This window comes from Manis javanica, chromosome 8 (assembly GCF_040802235.1).
Source record: "Manis javanica isolate MJ-LG chromosome 8, MJ_LKY, whole genome shotgun sequence".
Taxonomy (NCBI): Eukaryota; Metazoa; Chordata; class Mammalia; order Pholidota; family Manidae; genus Manis; species Manis javanica.
Genome location: NC_133163.1, coordinates 100,464,353 through 100,485,897, shown reverse-complemented (window position 1 = coordinate 100,485,897; position 21,545 = coordinate 100,464,353). Strand labels below are relative to the sequence as shown.

Here is a 21,545-nt window from a genome sequence, read left to right as displayed (position 1 = left end):
AATGAATGCTTCAAGTTCTTATGACTGCCTGGCTCTAACATCTAGCAAGATGGAAAGGAAGTAGCTTTGGAATTTCACTGGGTATGTGATCTTAGGCAAATTTCTTTGTAACTGAGATAAATAGCTACATTCTTCATTTTTATGTTTGGTGTGTGATCATCAAAAGACAGAGTGAAGATAAAGGATTGACATCCAAAATACATAAAGAGCTCATGCACCTCAACAAACAAAAAGCAAATAAGCCAATTAAAAAATGGGCAGAGGATCTGAACAGACACTTCTCCAAAGAAGAAATTCAGATGGCCAACAGGCACATGAAAAGATGCTCCACATTGCTAATCATCAGAGAAATGCAAATTAAAACCATGAGATATCACCTCACACCAGTAAGGATGGCCACCATCAAGAATGGCCACCATCTAAAAGACAAACAACAACAAATGTTGAGTAGGATGTGGAGAAAGGGGAACCCTCCTACACTGCTGGTGGGAATGTAAATTAGTTCAACCATTGTGGAAAGCAGTATGGAGGTTCCTCAAAAAACTAAAAATAGAAATACCATTTGACCCAGGAATTCCACTCCTAGGAATTTACCCTAAGAATGCAGCAGCCCAGTTTGAAAAAGACAGACGCACCCCTGTATTTATCACAGCACTATTTACAATAGCCAAGAAATGGAAGCAACCTAAGTGCCCATCAGTAGATGAATGGGTAAAGAAGATGAGGTACTTATACACTATGGAATATTATTCAGCCATAAGAAGAAAACAAATCCTATCATTTGCAACAACACGGATGGTGCTAGAGGGTATTATGCTCAGTGAAATGAGCCAGGCAGAGAAACATAAGTATCAAATGATTTCACTCATATGTGGAGTATAAGAACAAAGAAAAAACTGAAGGAACAAAACAGCAGCAGACTCACAGAACCCAAGAATGGACTAACAGTTACCAAAGGGAAAGGGGCTAGGGAGGATGGGTGGGAAGGGAGGGACAAGGGGGGAAAATGGGGCATTACAATTAACACACATAATGTCGGTGGGGGGTACGGGGAGGGCTGCACAACACAGAGAAGACAAGCAGTGATTCTACAGCATCTTACTACACTGATGGACAGTGACTGTAATGGGGTGTGGGGGGGGGGACTTGGTGATGGGGGGAGTCTAGTAACCATAATGTTGCTCATGTAATTGTAGATTAATGATACCAAAAGAAAAAGAGTGAAATATAATCTCTCACTCAGGAGGAATTAGGTGCAATTTCATCTTGCAAGATGAATTTTCATTCATAAGCTTCAATTTCCTTTATAAATTGAATATCTCATGAAGTTATCACTAGGAGGAATAAGTAAGATAATGGAGGAAAAATACTTGGCATAGAGATAACTACTCAATGAATAATATTTAAATTATAAGAGCTGCTAAGTTCTGATTCTCCTTTGAAAAAAAGTCAGTTTCAGTATAATATATGGGCGTCATTTCCCTAACACTGGATGCTCAGGTTTCTGCATGGGAGCTATAGTTTTGATAGTTATGGTTACCAGATTAAGTGTTCCCTGGATAAGTGTGCCAGTGATATAAATTGTTAATTTTGGTATATGCCTAAGTGCTGCGTGAGAAGTAGAGAAACTGATGTTCTGTAAAGATGGTATTTTTCCTTCCATCAAAAGTCATTTTCACACTACCAAAAAAATGTACAGTTGACCCTTCAACAATGCAGGAGGTGGTTAGGGGCACCGATAGTCCATGCAGTTGAAAATCTGTGTGTAATTTTTGACTCCCTAGAAACTTAACTACCAATAGCCTGCTGTTGACTGGAAGTATTACTGATAACATGAATAGTCATTTTAACATATATTTTTATATGTATTATATGCTACATTCTTTCAATAAAGCTAGACAAAATATTTTTTCAAATTGCTGCAAAATCTCCAGACATTTTCCCATATATGTATTGAAAAATTGTGCATATAAGTAATTGTACACAATTCAAGCCCATGTTGATCAAGGGTCAACTGTATTTCTGTTTGCATGTACATAAAAAGGGCTACCACTGTTCCTGCTATTATAAAAACTAGTGTTCAAAAGAGAAAGGTATTATTCATTGCATAACAGAAAAAAAATAAACAGTATGCATATTATTAGGTTAAAAAAGCAGAACAACAAAATGTACCTCCCAAATGAAGGGAATCAATTCTGGGGAAAGTCAAGGGCAAGAAAAAGGTTATTGCCCATATTATTGATTAGATGAAGTATCAAACAAAATGACATAGACCTGACCAAAAAAATGATTATACACAAAAAGAAATGTTGGGCCATTTAGATGTCACTGATTTTGGACATATTCTAGCAGATACAAACTCTATCCTGTAAGTATTTGGCACCTAATTCCTCCCTACTGGAGAAACATTACTTTCACTCCAGTCTTTTGATGATCATCCATCAAACATAAAGATGAAGAATGCAGCTGTTTATCTCAATTATTAAAAACACACTGCATTTCGTAGACACAGAAGGCAATTCCATTCCCAATCCAATCAAAGGGGAGTAGGGGAGCAAACACAGATCAGCACAAATCTATCATCCTTTAGGCATGTCAAGTGTCTGCCCTGTTTATAGAATGCTAATGGTGTCGTCTTTTTATGAAATGTTATTTTATAGCTGGCAACTTGCACTGTTCGCTTCTGCTTACCTTGCCTGTGCCTGACTCCCCTGCCACGGAGGCCTGGGGCGTATCTCCCGTCGACTTTTTCTGCACTTCTGGGGTCGGACACCCTTTCCCCCTATCTTCCACAGATTTTTTGGCATCGGTAGTTTCATGTTCACTTTTACTTTGTCTTTTTACTCCTGTTATTTCTCTGCCTCTCTTTGCTGAGGTTTCATCTTCTTTCTTGGCCTGCTCACTTTCTCTTTTTTCTATATCTTCTTTTGCATTTGGTTGCTTCTCTGTAATTTCATTTTCTTGAGTTTCTTGTTTCTTTCTGGCTTTTTGTTCTGGTTCTTCCTTCTTCAGTTTCTCTTTCTGTTCTTCTTGCTGCCTTTCTCGAAGTTCTTTTACTAGTTTGCTTTTCTCCATGAGAAGAGCAGCTTCTGCATGAATACGAGCTTTTTCTTCATCTGTTAACATGGCAGCTGGAGGGGGAAATCCTGGCTTTGTGGAACGGTCAGGAACAACTTTTCCATTCTGGGGAGACGGCTGCTCATGATCTATACTTTCAGATTTTATTCTATGTTCTTCAGGCAATTTGACTGCTGGTTTTTTAGTACGATCAATCTATATCAACAAAAACAGAGCAAAACAAACCCAGGAATGTAACTTCAGTTCTTGAAATCAAGTTGTGAAAAGTACCATCCCTTTGTGGAGATAGTATCGGCCAGAACATCTATTTGAAAATTGCCCTATGACAAGATTTCTCGTAAGGCACTTGGCACTTACTTCCTCTGGATTCTACACTTTCAGTACACCCCAAGGTGCTCTGTATATAGAAGAGTTCATTCTAAAAGATGAAACCTAGACCCGGTGTGCCTAGACTCAACTCCCACACATCCAATTGCCCACTCAGTATCTTCAGGTGAGTGTCTCGCATGTACCACAAACCTAACATGGCCAAAACTGAGTCCATGATTTCTCCCCACAAATGTGGTCCTTACCTCATGGAGGTAACTACTATCCAAACAGCTGCTCAAACGAGAAAATGGGGCGTTTCACATGTTCTCCCCGTGAACGTCTGCACTTAGATGATTTTCCTCCTACTGACCTTTCAACAGTAGGAGAAATAGGCCCTCCATCTCCCTTAGCACTAACCAAGGCCACGCAAACATCCTCTCTATACAGATTCCCACTACTGCCCCATCTCTTTATTCTTGTCTCCCTTCTAATCTATTTCTCCACATTGTAAGCCAGAGTAGTCACCTTTAAAATTAAAATCTGATCATGTTCCATGCCTACTTAGAAATGTTATTTTAAATAGCCACTCACTGTACTCAAATTACATCTAAAACCCTTACCTTACCTGTATAAACTTAGTGGTTTTGCCTTTGTATATCTCTCCAATCTTATTTCATACTATTCTATAAACCAGTCATACTTCCCTTCCCTTTCTAATTCCTCAAAGATGCCATGCTCCTTCACTACTCAGGCCTTCACACCTGCCAGCTGTCCATCTAGGTAATGCCCACCACACATGGGTCTTGGCTTAAATAGATCTCTCTCCCTTGGAAAAAGCTTCCCTCAGCCCTAAAACTAGCCAAGTCCCCTGATACATGTTCTAATACCCTATTCTTTTCTCTCATAGTACTTACTGGGATTCTGATTAAATAACAATTATTTATTTAAATCTTTATTCCCTCCTAGAATACAAACTAGGAGGTAGAGACTGTGTCTAACACACAGTAAATAACTATGTTGCTGAGGGAATGAATAACAGTTTTTATAAGGTATAAGATACTAATTTACAAGTTGAGTAATAAACTGTCTAACTTCCTGATTTATAAGTTAAATGTTTATCACCTTAATTTAATAGCATACTGACCTTACAAAACTGTTAGAAGCAACCCTAACATCTTTTCTTGAGAATACAGTTAACTGGAACATAAACAACAACTTTCAAGAATATCTGCTAGTGACAACCTGTGTAGTGGTCTTATAAAATGTTTGCCTTTCCACTAGAAAACAAAATGGCAGGAGGAAGTCAGTGAAGAAGAAATCATTCCTTTATTCCTCACTTCTCTTTTTTTAAAAAAAAACTATTACTCCCTCTTCTTTTCTACATTTATGTGTGAACAAAGTGTGAGGAACCTCTACGGGGAGGAGGTTAACCTGAAGCACAGTAACTAAAATAAATGTTTCCATTCACATTCTGGTAACTCAATCCATCTTCCCCTAATCTTAAAAGCATAGCTAACATGTTATTTTCAAGTTTAAAATTCTTTAATCTTGTGCCTACAGAACAGAATTCCAATTTGATCCAAATCTCTCATTTATCTTTCCAGTCTAATCTACTGTCACACTTGCCTCTCTCCCACAGAGAGCTAAGTCCATGCATGTCAAAACTGTTCTCAGAGCACGGTTTCTGCCTTTAGTCATAAAATTTTCTACTTGTCTCTTCCATCCTCAAATCCTGATAACCAAAAAAAACCAAACAAGAACTACCTCCTCCATGAAGATCTCCCTGATGCCCTCAGTCAAAATTTCTCTCCTTATTCTGTACTCCAGTGACTATTAGGGCAATTATGATATTCTGCCTTATGCTATGGCTAATTTTATTTAAGCCTCTCCTAAACATCAGACAGAATCCATGGCTTAATCGCACTTGTAAACCTTCACATTCTCTTTCATATAGAAAACCTCAAAATATTTTTGGCAAATTGCACATTTCTCAGAAAGTCACAAAAGGATTAGGGTCCAAATAACATGCTGATTAAGTTGAGAGGAGGTATAGTAACAGCTCTTTTTTAAATTTCTTAAATTTACATTGTAAGAAAAGTTGTTTATAATAAAGTTCTATTTAGTCTTAAGATATAATCTAAAGTATTAAAAATAGACCTTTAAAAAATGAAGAAACAAACCACCTCATTTTATAAAAAAATGACTACATTTTCTATTCATAGTCTGCTCCATAAATCAAATATCAAACACTTCAAATGTGAAATATATCTCAGGAAAAAAAGTTAAAAATGAATGCTAAAAAATCTTATTGGAAAACGCATAGGACAGAATTAGTTAACCTTCCTTTAAGTACAATTTAATGAAGAGAAAAAAGCTGCTATTTTTTTATTGTAACATGTTGGTTATTTTAGAAACTGTTAAAACATGCCAGTTGGAGACAGGACCAAGATGATGGAGTGGGAAGACCCTGAGCTCCTCCACAGACACACCAAAACTACAGCTGCAGATGGACCTTCTTTTATTGCACCTCACGGACAGTTTTTACAAACTGAGGGTTTGTGACAACCCTGTGCAGAACATGGCACTGTTTTTCCAAAAGTATGGGCTCACTTTGAGTATCTGTGTCACATTTTGGTACCTACTGCAGTACTTCAAGCTTTTTTGTTATCATTACATTTGTTATGGTCATCTGTGACCAGTGGCTTTCAATGTTACTACTGTCATTGTTTTGGGGTGATGCAAACTGCACCCATACAAGCCCTCAAATTTAGTACATGCTGTGTGTGTTCTGACTGCTCCACTGACCAGCAGTTTCACTGTGTGTCTACCTCTCCTCAGGCCTCCCAATTCCCTGACACACACTACTAGTCAAATGAGGCCAACAAACAATCCTACAATGGCCTCTAAATGTTCAGGTGAAAGAAGAGTCACACATCTCTCACTTTAAATCAAAAGCTAGAAATGATTAAGCTTAGTGAGGAAGGCAAGTCAAAAGCTGAGAAAGGCTGAAAGCTAAGCCTCTTGCACCAGTTAGTCAAGTTGTGAATGCAAAAGAAAACGTTCTTGAAGGAAATCAAAAGTGCTACTCTAGTGAACACACAAATGATAAAAAAGCAAACTTTACTGCTGGCATGGAGGAAGTCTGAGTGGTCTGGATAGAAGATCAAACCAGCAACCACATTCCCTTAAGCCAAAGCCTAATCCAGAACAAGGTCCAACTCTCTTCAATTCTGTGAAGGCTGAGAGAGGTAAGAAAGCTGCAGAAGAGAAGTTGGAAGCTAGCAGAGGTAGGTTTATGGGGTTTAAGTTAAGAAGGCATCTCCTTAACAGGAAATTCCAGAGGAAGCAGCGAGTGCTGATGTAGAAGCTGTGGGAAGTTATCTAGATCTAGCTAGGATAATGAATGAAGGTTGGTTACACTAATGGATTTTCAACACAGATGAAACAGCCTTATATTGGATAAAAATGCCATCTAAGACTCTCATAGCTAGAGAAGAGAGGTCAGGGCCTAACTTCAAAGCTTCAAAGGACAGGTTGACTCTCGCTAGGGGTTAATGTGGCTGGTAACTGAAAGTCGAAGCTAATTCTCATTTACCACTCTAAACTATGGCCCTTAAAAGAATTATGATAAATCTACTCTGCCTGTGCTCTATAAATGGAATAACAAAGCGTGGATGATATCACATCTGTTTATAATGTGGTTTACAGAATGTTTTAAGCCCATTGTTGCGACCTACTGTGCAGAAAAAAGGATTCCTTTCAAAATATTACTGTTTCTTGACAATGCACCTGGTCATCCAAGAATTCTGATGGGGATGTAAGAGTTTACTGTTGTTTTCATGCCTGCTAACACAATATCCACTCTGCAGCCCACAGATTAAGGAATTAGACTTTCAAGTCTTATTTTTTAAGAAATACATTTTGTAAGGCTGTAACTGCCATAGATAATGATTCACCTGATGGATCTAGGCCAAGTAAACTGAAACCCTTCTGGAAATAATTCACCATTCTAGATGCCATTAAGAATATATAAGTGATTCACAGGAAGAGGTAAAAATGTCAACATCAACAGGAACTTGGAAGAACTTCATTCCAGCCCTCACCGATGTCTTTGAGGAGTTTAAGCAATCAATGGTGTTGGCAAAACTGGACGGCATACATGCAAAAGAATGACACTAGAGCACATTCTTACACCATATATAAAAATGAACTCAAAATAGATTAAAGATTTAAATTTAAGACCTGAAATCATAAAATGCCTAAAAAAATTTTTTTTTTAAATTTAAAAACAAAAACAAAAAACCATAGGCAGTGAGTTCTTAGATATTGGTCCTAGCACTCTATTTTTTTATCTGCCTCCTCAGGCAACAGCAACAAAAGTAAATAGAAACTGTCAAACTAGAAGGATTCTGAACAGGGAAGGAAACCATCAACAAAACAAAAATGCAACCTACTGACTGGGGGAAGACATTTGTAAATGATTTGCCCAGTAAGGGGTTAATATCCAAAATACATAAAGAGCTAATACAACTCAATCAAAAAAGAATCTGGTTAGAAAATAGGGAGAGGACCTGAACAGACATTTTTCCAAAGACATACAGATAGTCTACAGACACATGAAAAGATACACAGCATCACTAGTCAGCAGGGAAATGCAGATCCAAACTATACAGAGATATCACCTCATACTAGACAGAAGGCCAGTATCAAAAAGAAGCAGTAAGTGTTGCAAGAACGTGCATAAAAGGGCACCCTCGTGCGTTCTTGGTGGGAATGTAAATGAGGGCAACCACTGTGGGAAACAGCATCGTGGTTCCTCAAAAAGTTAAAAATAGAACTAGCGTTACAATCCAGCAATTTCACTACTGGGTATTTTCCTTAAGAAAATGGAAACACTTATTTGAAAAGATAAGTGCATCCCTATGGTCATTGGAGCATTATTTATAATAGCCAAAATTTGATAGTAACCTAAGTTGTCCATCAGTAGATGAATGGATAGAAGATATGGTACATATACACAATAGAATATTAGTTGGCCACTAAAAAGAATGGACTTTTGCCATTTGCAACAACATGAATGGGCATTATGTTAAGTGAAGTAAGTCAGACAAAGACAAATATCATATGTGAAACCTAAAAAACAAAACAAATTAACAACAACAAAAAAACAAATACTTATAAATACAGAAAACAATCCAGTGGTTGCCAGAGGGAGAGGGTTGGGGGCTGGGGGAAACAGGCACAGGATGAAGGTCTGAAAGCTTTGTTCAAACAAACTTCCAGTTATGAAATAAACAGACCACGGGGATGCAAAGTACAGCATAAGGCATATAAGTCGATAATACTGTAATAACTTTGTATGGTGACAGATGGTAACTAGACTTACGATGGTGATCATTTTATAATGTATAAAATGTTGAATTACTATGTTGTACACCTGAAATTAATAATTATTAATTAACAATGTATGTCAACTACTCATAGTAAAAACAAAAAACCAAAAAATGCTTGTTATTTATGTGTGAAATTCTAAGGAAATAGAACTAAAGTGTTTTAAAACCAAAATATTGACATCACATATGTATCATCTGTAAGCCACAGTATTTGGGAATATACTATTGGTTCAATTACAATAAAAAAATACCCTGAAAGTGTTTTTCAAGTTCACTTTAATCTTTAATCAGTACTGCCCATACGTAAATGCACTTGCCAAGCTGGATTTGAAATCCTTTGAATTATCTATTCTAATAATGCTGGCAATAGGACTACATAAAAAAATTTTTATAGCTATAAAGGTACATTCTTCTCAATGATTTTATTTTCTAAAATAGTAAAGGTAATATATAAAACTCTGTTTCTATACTATGTATTTAATATAATATTAAAAGGAAAGCAACAAAAAAGAAAATCAAGAACATACCTGTGGAACACTCTTTACATTAGGTACTGGCTGGATTATGGTTGAAAAATCAGATTTAGAGGCAGCAGTTGCTTCAACTGGAGTTGATATATTTAGTGGTGTCATTCTTTCATCTTGATTATTTATCATTTCTATGTTTTCATGTACTTCTATAGGAGGAGGTGGCATCTGGGCAGTAGGTTTAGAAGGAATGGACTCTTCCAGTGAGGGATAAGTGAAATCCACTAAAATCCCCAAAAGAATAATAATATTTTTGAAAGAACAGTAAACCCTATAAATAGTACTTATATATCTCATGTGTTTTATATTTGATAATTAAATATAACTAAATGAGGTGACAACCACGACAGTCATAAAGAATTAAACATTAACTTCCAGGCTATGGACATCTTGTATTTTTTATGTCTAACAACAAACTGCTATCTAATAAGACAAATGCATATACAACCAAAAACACTACAACTCAAAACAAATAGTTTTAGTTTATTTTACTGAAGCAATTTTAAATAAAAATTTTCACATACATACATGAAATAGACACCTCTTCATTCTTGCCTCGTTGTGGTGGAGTGACCTTAGCATTTGTTGTGTACTGGGGATAACAAAGGAGCCAGTTTTCATAGCCTCCTTCTAAAACCAAAGGTTCATTGCGAAGGACAGTTTTACTTTCCCACTATAAAATAAGGAGATAGTATTTTTAATATGGCAGCAGTCGTAACAAAGTCAAATTTCTGGAAGCTAAAAACATAACAAACTCAAATTTTAAAATTGCTCTTTTGAGGATTCATCTTTTAAATGGTTAAAAAAATGAGAGCTGAATTCAAAATTCAGTGTTAAATGAAAGAAATGGGAAAATCAGGTTCTGAAAACCACACAATCCATGATTTTAGAAGGAAAATAAGAAGTCAATATACAATAAAAATCATCCATAACCCCAATACCCACTAGGGTACCAATATAACAATTTAGAGTTTATTTCTATAGTTTTCTAGGTAGATACACACTCTTTTTTATTTTATGCAAAACATGGAAACTTTTATGATGCTGCTTTTCTTCTATGTGAGCATCTCTTTTAAACACCATTTTTAATAACCAGATAATATTCTGTATTACACATACATGTACACACACATAGACACACATCAAAACTGAATCAATCATTTAAACACTTATGTTTATTCTTCCCATTTAGTTACAAAAAATGTTGATTTAAACACTAAAGAGCCTATAGATGAATACACCAAATCAACTCCATGAGGGAAAATCTCCAGAAGTAGACCTGCTGAGTCAAGGCACATGAATATTTTAAGGCCTTTTATACATTTTTCTTTGAAATCATCTTTAAAAAAATATATCTGTGTGTTTCTGTAGGGTATTTTCTTAGGAGTAGAACTCTTGGTTTAAAAGTTTAATAGATATTACCATTGCCCTTCAAAACAATACCAATTTACACACCTACCAACAGTATATGAGAATGCCCATTATAAATCTTTATAATTTTTACCAAATCAGTGGACATAAAATGGTATCTTGTTTTAATTAGCATTTCTTAGGGAAGTCAAACATCTTTATAACCTTTTATATTCTGAATTAATCTCATCCTGTGCACATTTTTTTATATACAGTTTGCTATTTTATTTGTGAATATACTTTGAATATTAAGGAAACTACATCTTCATCATATATGTTAAAATTACTTTTCCTGATTTGATTTTCACTTTATGTTTTTAACAGTCAAATATAATGATTTTCCTTTATGGCATTTCAGTTTAGGATTGGTTAGGATCAAGACAACAGAAATACCTACTAAGGCTTTTTCCTAGTAGTTTAATTTTTCAATCAATATATTCATATCATTGATGTAAGAATTAAGGTAAGGATTCCTTTTCTTTCACTTATTGGCTAGCCAACTGTCCCCAAACCATTCATTTCAATCCATTTTTCCTTCCTGATTTGTTATTCACCTGTATCATACACTGAACACTCATATATCTTAGGTTTAACTATGAAATTGCCACTTTTGTGGCACTAGATGAATGTTGCCGGTTTCATATATCATCCTATACTTTGGTACATTTCTAGATTCTGTATTTTAAAGCATGAATTGTTTGAAGGCTTTGTTCAAACAACTGAAGGGCAATGTTCCATGAATTGACCCTTCTACTAGATGACAGAGAGTTTTGTTCTTACCACATGCTCACCAGCATTCAGTGCTTTTCATTATTCACTAATTTAACAAATTAAACTGAGTATTATTTTAAATTTTGTTAATTTGATCAGTGCAAATGGCATTACTTCAATTTTCATTTCTCTGATTACTCATAAAGTTGGCATTTTTATGTTTTTGTTACTTGCACTTCCTTTTCTGTTCACTATCTACCTGTGTCCACTACTTATTTTACTGTTTAATCTTAAATAATTTTATTTGCAAAAGCTCTTTGGATTTTACATGTTCTAAGTCACTGCCATATTTGTAGCAAATGTTTTTCTCTGTCTCCTGTATTCTAATTTAATGGTATTTTTTCATGTAAGTTTTATTTTATTAAGTCAAATCTATCAAGCTTTTTTTCTTTAGTGACTTCTTCCTTTGCCTTAATTTCATAGTCTAATTCTTTTTTTTTATTTATTTATTTTGATTTTTTGAGAGGGCATCTCTCATATTTATTGATCAAATGGTTGTTAACAACAATAAAATTCTGTATAGGGGACTCACTGCACAATCATTAATCAACCCCAAGCCTAATTCTCAACAGTCTCCAATCTTCTGAAGCATAACAAACAAGTTCTTACATGGTGAACAAATTCTTACATAGTGAATAAGTTCTTACATGGTGAACAGTGCAAGGGCAGTCATATCACAGAAACTTTCGGTTTTGATCACGCATTTCATAGTCTAATTCTTAAACAAGAACTTTTTCCAGACAATTTATATAGCTGAAAATTCTAATAGCCTACTTTATATAACTCAGTTTATTATTTGGTGATTCAAAACTAGTTTTTTAAATCTAATTTAAAAAAATCTATAACCGATGGACCTTCTCATCCTTAAGATAAGCAACTACTCAGTATATCTTTCTAACAACCAGAGGCGGCTTGTAATTACAGTAAACTAACAAGGCAACTTGCTAACCTTGAAAAGTGCATCTTTCAGACTCCGTAGAGTTGTTCCAAGTTGTAAATCTTTTGTAGAACTAAACCAGTCAAGAAGTACCACATAATCCACATTCCCCCTCTTCTTCCATGTGTCTTTAGAATCATCTGGGAGGTTTGCTTCAATTCGAGTAGCAGTGACTCTGAAATGTATTAATATTTGTAATAGAACAAAAATAGAGAGGTCCTAATACAGTAATGTAAGACTGAATTTTGTTCTATAGTCTGTATCATACCATTGCAAACTTTTAAGACAGATTTCTTTCTAATGTCAGACTGTATGCTAAGGTATTAAATAGTCTAAAATATTTAACAACTTCACCACTAGATAGTACTGGAATTGTTTTTTAATTATTAGTGACTGAAAAGAAGCAGACTCAGTTCTGACCCTTCACAAAAAAAGGGGCCAAAACTGAAAACAGAGGAAGTGATCTGAGAACCTCTCTCAGCCAAATATAAACAACTGGGGAATCACCTGGGTACTGTTATATTTCAGTTCTCTTATACCTAATAATTCGTAGTTAATGAAATACCAAAATGTTTATTTAACAAACACATAACAGCAATTACTATGTGCCATGAACTATTCTGGATGCTTTATTCTCATCAAATCTCACTGAATCTTCACAACAATCCTATTAAGGTAGGCATTATCCTCATTTTATAGATGGGGAAACTGAGGCACAAAGAGGTTAAGTGACCTGTCCAAGATTACAGCTGCCCAGTGGAGCTAGAATTCAAACTCAGGCCATTTGGCTCATGTCCACACTCTTGGCTGCTGTGCTGTGTTGCCTCTGATATCATCAACTGAATATTATCAATTCTACATTAAAGGGTGTTTTTCACTTCTTCCTTTGCTCACATAAAAGCAAAGTTCTGACCTAAAATCCTTACAATTGGCCTGTGGCATGGCATGGCCCCTCCCCCAAATTCTAGCTCACTGGCCTCATCACAGACTACTTGCTACTTACTCCACTCTACTCCCACTGGTTTCCTTGTAATTCCTAAATTATCCAGGTACACTCTTGCCTAAGGGCCTCTGCGACTGCTGTTCCCTCCATCTGGAACCCTCTTCCCTAAGATAACTGCAATACTTATTTTCGTTATATCCTCAAGGATTGCTCAGCAATAACTTCTCTGTGAAGCCTTCCTGGGTTACATTTTTAATGCCCACCCCAACATACACACTTCACACACCCATCTCTATAGCACTTATCAACAGATGTACATTTTAAGTTTTACTGTCTGCCTCACCTACTCCACCTCCCTGTTAAGACAAAAAAGCTCTATGAAGCAAAGATTTTTATTCAATGGTTTAGCTCCAGCACTTAGAACCACAGTAACCCAGCTCATAGTAAGTGCTCATTAATATCTGCTGAATGACTGAATGAGTAACTGAATAATACAGATTTCCTCCTCCAAGTAAGGAAATCATGATTATTCCTAGCAAAGCACCGAGGCATTTCAGTATTTAACGATGATACTGGCAGGAGTCGTTAACCTTTTATTCACAAGTCAAACTAAATGGTTTAGATTATTTAAAAGGAAAAAAGAAGAAATATAAAATACTGTCTCTTGGTAATTCTCACCTGATACATAGAGATCAGAAGGATGCTTGGTCAACAAATAAGAAAAATTGAAATGTGATATTGTTAGGGACTATTTCTGACTCTAGGAATACAGCTGTATAAATACTTTTTGTCTAAAAACTCAAGATTAGTATTTTGCAGAAAACACTGGGAAAAAATACTATCAACGAGTATTTCCCAAATGTCAATCTTTAATGTATCATCTATATAAGCGGCTGCAACTTTGCTGTCTGTACCTTGCCTACTGTTTAATATTTAATTTGATTTGATTTTTTTAATTGAAAGTGAGCCTTTACTTAAATAAATTTATTTTAACTGGAAAATAAATATTCTTGTATACATGGAAAAACAGTACTATATCCAATAAATATAGTATAGTCCTAAAAATAAATTAGGTCAGTAAATTATACTATGTTCACATATTAGATTACCATACAGCAATGAGAATAAATGAACTACCACTACACACAGTAACACAGATGACTCTCACGAACGTAAGATTGAGTACAAGAAGCCAGACATAAAGACTATAGATTGTATGATTCCAGTTATACAAAATACAGACAAAAATGAACGTCAAAAGTTGGTGGTGCCCTTGGGTGGGTAGGGATATGGGTAGTTGACAGGGATCATGTGAAGGGCTTCTGGAATGGTGGATATATTGTGTTTCTTGATCTGTATGTTAGCTAAATGGGTGCGTTCAGTTTTTGAAAATTGGGCTAAATACTTAGGATAGGAGTGCTTTTGTATGTATACTACACTGTATTAAAATTTTAAGAGACAATGAACAAATACAGTAATCACTATCAGCTACTTGTAGATACTGTTGCCTACAGAAAGCTCCGAGGTCTGCTATCAGTTAAGAAGGTTAGAAATATTAAGAAGGAATGCTAGCACCAAACTGAGACTTCTTTTAACTACTTCAGAAGGACTGAAACAGAAATTAAAGGGGAATTAATTTTCTTGGTATGCAATACATTGTTACTTAATCTTCAACCTAAACTCATCTTCAGTTTCACAGTAGTCCAAATCTTACAGCTTGGGAAGCACAAAATGAAGTGCAAACCGCCATCTTTCTGTTAGTACAGATGAGACCATCTAAAGATGAATTATGACTTTGTCTTTTCAAAACCTGGGAATATATTCACATCTACTTGATTAGACTCAGCACTCTAACCTCATTTTTAAGTAGCATATTTACAAAGCACCCTATTCTTCAGGTCAAACACTTATCAAGCATCTAAAATGCACCAAAAACTATACATTTTACCTAATTTAAAAAAAGATTATCTTTTTAATGTTCAGTTCATCCTAGAATGGACCACAGATTTTAACTAATCTAATCCCATAAACTTCATATATAATTTATATAACACTACAAATAGTGAAAATAGCCTCGGATCTGGAGCTTTAGCTCTGTCACCATTATGATAGATTATAATATAAAACATATCCATGCAGTTAACTTGAAATTATTTTATAGGCTAAAGGCTTTCTCATCAAAACCGAGAGCAAAATATATATATATTTTTTAGTTTAGTCCTTACTAGTGCCAGGCACTGTGTTAAGTGTGTCTGTGTGTTTAAAATTTCTCACTTAAACTTCTCAAAATCTCTCAGACAGGTACTATTATTAACCCCATTCTACAGATGGAAACATGGGCTTAGAGTGGTTAGCTCACTAACCAGAAGTACTATAGCTAGTAAGAAACAGAGTTATAATCAGAATATAGCCTGACTTCACAGCCTATAATCTTCCTTCGTCACTTAGCTAAACTGCTGCTGCTTCAAAAAAGTATTTGGCACTCTTTTACCATAGATAATAGTATGGGGAATTTCAAAATAAAAATCAATTAAATTAGCTCACGATTTTAATCGATTTAGTGCAAATGCTTCACAAGATCATAAATAAAAAATAGTTATTATTAGTCAACAAACACCTGGGGAGAGAGGGCACACAAAAGCAGCTTCATTTCTCCTTGTCAATAAAGCTCTAAATGACACAAATAGGAGAAAACAGCCAAATTGGAATGTCCTTTACACTACTCTTCAGAAAGGGTAATGTATACCTCTGAGGAGCAAAGAATGGAAAGGTGAATAGAAAAAGAAAAGACTCCTTTATCACACTTAGCTTGGATGCTAAGGAGTAACATTTACTACTGTCTATAGTTTATCATTTTATCTAAATACACAATGACCCACCCTGGACTGATAGCTTCTTCAGGAACACTGAGAGAATTTGAAATACGGGAATCCTGATAATCCTGCATTCTTCGGGCATCCATTATGATCAAGCTGATGCTTTCATCCATCATCATTGTGTATAGCTCCTTTGCTGTAATTGCTCCTTGAAATCAAGAGAGACAATGTAAGTGACAAAGAACACCCAGTTTCATGTGCTATCATACCTCCAAACACAGGACAAGTAAAACTTTTCCTAGAAGAGTGAAATGTACTGGGTGTCATATACTTCCTATCCCTTAACACCATTTATTTTCTCTTAAACTAACATTAAACATAATTTGTATTTTTGCCATTTATCAAGAAACTAACTTAATGCTCTGTCTTTAAACATAAACACTTAAATACCAAAACTTAGTGTTACGGTTACAACTATATCTGGTGTTAGCTTTGTTACTAGTATAAAGAAAGTTAATATGCATATCTCATGAAAAATCCTTATTCTGCCTTTAATTATTAAGAAATTTGAAAAAGGTCAACCAGAAGATGCATCTATCATTCAAAACTTCTTGACAAGAACAGACCCACAGAAGCCAAAAGAACAGAATAGAGAGTCCAGATATAAATTCAAGCATATATGGTCAATTAATATATGACAAAGGACCCATAGATACATGACAGCTTCTACAATAGCTGGTGCTGGCAAAACTGGACAGCAACATGTAAGAGAATGAAACTGGATTACTGTCTAACCCTGTACACAAAAGTAAACTCAAAATGGATCAAAGACCTGAATGTAAGTCATGAAACCATAAAACTCTTAGAAAAAAACATAGGCAAAACTCTCTTGGACATAAACATGAGCAACTTCTTTATGAACATATCTCTCTGGGCAAGGGAAACAAAAGCAAAAATGAACAAGTGGGACTATATAAAACTAAAAGCTTCTGTATAGCAAAGGATACCATCAGTAGAACAAAAAGACATCCTACAGCAGGGAGAATATATTCATAAATGACATATCTGATAAGGAGTTGACATCCAAATTACATAAAGAGCTCACGCACCTCAACAAACAAAAAGCAAATAAGCCAATTAAAAAATGGGCAGAGGAGCTGAACAGACAGTTCTCCAAAGAAGAAATTCAGATGGCCAACAGGCACATAGAAAGTTGCTCGACGTCACTAATCATCAGAGAAATGCAAATTGAAACCACAATGAGATATCACCTCACACAAGTTAGGATGGCCAACATCCAAAAGACAAACAACAACAAATGTCAGCAAGGTTGTGGAGAAAGGGGAACCCTCCTACACTGCTGGTGGGAATGTAAATTAGTCCAACCATTGTGGAAAGCAGTATGGAGGTTCCTCAAAAAGCTCAAAATAGAAATACCATTTGACCTGGGAATTCCACTTCTAGAAATTTACCCGAAGAATGCAGCAGCCCAGTTTGAAAAGGACAGATGCATCCCTATGTTTATCACAGCACTATTTACAATAGTCAAGAAATGGAAGCAATCTAAGTGTCCATTAGTAGATGAATGGATAAAGAAGATGTGGTACATATACACAATGGAATATTATTCAGCCATAAGAAGAAAACAAATCCTACCATTTGCAACAACATGGATGGAGCTAGAGGGTATTATGCTCAGTGAAATAAGCAAGGCAGAGAAAGACAAGTATCAAATGATTTCACTAATCTGTGGAGTATAAGAACAAAGAAAAAACTGAAGGAGCAAAACAGCAGCAGACTCACAGAACCCAAGAATGGACTAACAGTTACCAAGGGGAAAGGGACTGGGGAGGGTGGGTGGGAAGGGAGGGATAAGGGGGAAAATGGGGCATTACAATTAGCACACATAATGTAGGTGGGGGGTCATGGGAAAGGCAGTATATAGAGAGAAGACAAGTAGTGATTCTATAGTATTTTACTACGCTGATGGACAGTGACTGTAATGGGGTATGTCCGGGGGACTTGATAACGGGGGAAGTCTAGTAACCATAATGTTGTTCAAGTAATTGTACATTAATGATATCAAAATTGAAAAATTAAAAAAAAACTTTTTGAAAGGTTCTAAATTCTTTCTTAAAATAATTTTAAATTCTTTAAATTATTTTTTAAAAGAATTTTAAATTTTAAAAAGATGGGGTTTTACAGCAGCTATTTGAAAAACTTTTAGATTTTCAAGTATTCCTAGAGTAACAAGCCAAAAGCTTGTTATTTATGTTCCACATCAGGGGTTGGCAACTATGGCCACCTGTTTATATTGGAATACAAAAAGCTCATTTATTTATGATGACTAACCAGTAATTAATAGTTAATTATTAACTACAGTTAATAGATAATATATTTTGTCTATGGCTGCTTTCATGATACAACAGCAAGGACCACAGAGGCCCTCAAGCCTAAATATTTGCTATCTAGCTTTTTAATATTTAACCAAAATAAATATTCCCTATGTTAGTATTTTGCTCTTCCAGCTTCTACCACCTGAAGTGAAAGATTCAAAAGCACTACAAGGAAGCATAAAATTATAAAGACTGACTTCAGCAGCGAGCTGTGGGAAGAATGTAGTCACAGGGTCTCCTAAGCTACAGCACCAAGCTGCTATTAACTATTAACTATCCTACTTCCTTCTCTAGCTATCAAGATAATTTTGAACACTCTAAACAAGCTGAGAATAAATCACCGAGAAGGGTAACATCTAAGCAGAATGAGTTACAAAAGAACAGATGAATAAAACCTAATCTTGTAGAGTTGATAACTGCTTTTCGAAGGACACCTTACTATACTGTTTATTTTTTTAATTGTATGAAAATATTTTAAATGGAGATTTTAGCATTACATACAATTAATACTTAAGTTAAACTTTTTCTGAGAGAGGAAAACTTAGGCAATTGCCTAAGTCTTTTTGCTTAGGTCACGTATTTGTGACTGGAGCATCAGCATGACCTATGAACAACATCCAGATTACTGGTTTAGATTTTTTGAGAGAAGTGAAGACACCTTTTAAGTAATTCGGTTTACAACCTAGAGTCATAAGTAATAATAGCTAATACTTAATATAAAGTTTACTCTGTGTTCTAAGAATTTAACAATTATTAACACGTTCAATCCTCACAATAAAGCTATGAAACAGGTACTATTGTTATTCCCACTTTACAGATGGTAACATTAAGAAAAGAGGTTAAGTAACATGCTCAAGATCATATGGAAATTTAGGAGGAGCCAGTATTCAAATCCAGGCAGTCTGAGTTCTCACAGTCCATGCTCTTACCCACTATGCTAAACTACATCTTGGGAAAAAAAAGAAAGAAAGAAAGAAAACAATGACAAATACAAACTGTGCTTTTGATGTTTTCATTTTTTTTTTCATTTGTATATCACCATATACATTACCCATGATACATAAATACAGAATATAATACATTTTCAATATAATTGTACAGGCTAGGAAAAAATGGTAAAGCTTACATACAGATTAGACACAATGTTAAGAATTTCATTTTATAAACTCTGAGCTTATCTGATTGAAAGAAGATCTTAATAGTAACCTAAAAGAACTTCCTCTTTCTGTACACACTTACCTTTCTCTGTTGTCTCATTCTTTTCACTCTTTTCACCATTTATCTATTATAGAGGGGGGAAAAAAAGGTATACACTGAGTCACTGATGAGTTTTGGCAAACAAATGACGTAGGTGAAAAGACAAGCAGTCACTTAACAAAATGGAATAAGAGGAAGAGAAAGAGGAAGGGGAAACGGGGTCAGAGAAAAGAGGAAAAGAGCAAAGGGGAGAAAATGAAACCCTAGAAATAAAAGGTTTGGCATCAAATTATTAGTATACCAATCTTTCTTTTAATGAAAATTACATTTATTACAAAGGAGAGACCTTAAAGATCATCTACTTCAAGAACTTCATTTGGCAAATAAGGAAAATGTGTCCCAGAATTGTTAAACAAAACTTGACACAGGACCAGAAGTTAGATATACTAAATCACAGCTCAAATGCTTTCTATTGTTGTAATCCAGTTTATAGTGATTGCTAAAAACTAAATAATACACAGAATGTAGTTCTACAGAGGCTCCAGGAAAAACCTGGAATCAATTGAAGCTAGAATATTTAATTCAGTTTCTAATAAAAACACATAATATTTTACTCTTGTTGGCTCAAAGTATTTTGTAGTATCTCAACTCTTCTTAAGGAAATCATCTAACTAAAAAGAAACAGTTTTTTTACCACACAGAATAAATCTGAAATACCTTTTGGGCTTTGTCTTTGGAATCCAGTATATTTTCCAAAGAACTTTTAGCTGCTGTGCCACCATCCTCTCTTCCTGCTTCCTGCTTTTTCTGTTTCTGCAGCTGCTCTTCCTCCTGTCTGTCCTTTTCTTCAAGTTTTTTCCGGACTTCGGCTTCTTCATACCTAGTTGAAAAAAAGAAGCCAAGATGCCTCCTATGGGCACAGTCATGGAAAGTAAGAGTTCCAGTTCCATAAAACCAGTGTCCTGCCTTGGGTTATTTTATGGCTGCGTGCTTTCTCCCTCCAACTGAAATTTGACTCTGCCGGTGTTCTGTTATAGACCACAACTTGTATATTTCTTCTTCTTAGATTATTTCAAATTGCTCAAAAATCTTGCAAAGAAACTCTATGCTCTTAAGTTGCAGTTGTTTAATGCTTTTTGTGCTTTTTTCTCTCCCACAAATTTCAACGTTTTAATTATTCAAATCTGCTGCAATTTCTTTTTCAAAGACTTAGAATCCTAAAGTCCTAAAACTAATTACAAAGACTCATTCACTTATAAATTGATACAAAATATGAAAAAGTACAGACAACAAGTGAGAAAAAGGACATAAAGCCCAAAAGATAGGGGAATAAAGAATATGATTATTGTTGGTAGTAATATGATTAGGCAAAACCTAGGCAAATAAAAGAGAAAACAGTGAACCATGGGTAACTCAAAGATCAGAAAAAATTCTTTTCTACTTAGTCAATTGATTTGTTAAAGCAAGAGAATAGTGATTCTAGATAATATCCACTTTAACATACTTGAGCCTCAGGATTTCTGGAAAGGACGAAGGCAATACATTATTGAAAAAGACAATTTATAAGTAAAGACTATAATGTATATAACTATAATAGTTGATTCAAGTATGAAAAACAATTAAGAAAAAATACTGAACTATAAATAGTTCCCTTTTTCTTATTTAAAGAATGACTAATGACTAAAAATTGAAATAAACTGTTTTTAATTTCTGATTATTTTATAAGCCTTATAAGCCAATCTTGGCAAATATTAGAATAAGATTTTTT

The 21,545-nt window shown here is 35.0% G+C and overlaps 1 protein-coding gene across 10 annotated transcripts in view; it reads right to left on the bottom strand.

The window, feature by feature from the left end:
• The window catches only part of USP8 (ubiquitin specific peptidase 8), a 95,676-nt gene that overhangs the window by 11,245 nt on the left and 62,886 nt on the right, over positions 1-21,545 (bottom strand). For 9 of the 10 annotated variants that reach the window (XM_037021041.2, XM_037021042.2, XM_037021044.2 and 6 more), the window contains 7 exons: positions 20,495-20,657; positions 19,820-19,862; positions 16,248-16,392; positions 12,438-12,600; positions 9,836-9,980; positions 9,308-9,531; positions 2,692-3,273 (listed from right to left, as the gene is read on the bottom strand). In XM_037021041.2, coding sequence (XP_036876936.1) covers positions 2,692-3,273; positions 9,308-9,531; positions 9,836-9,980; positions 12,438-12,600; positions 16,248-16,392; positions 19,820-19,862; positions 20,495-20,657 — 1,465 coding nt within the window. The remainder of the gene's footprint in view (positions 1-2,691; positions 3,274-9,307; positions 9,532-9,835; positions 9,981-12,437; positions 12,601-16,247; positions 16,393-19,819; positions 19,863-20,494; positions 20,658-21,545) is intronic. The other variant, XM_073211843.1, reaches the window with a different exon arrangement.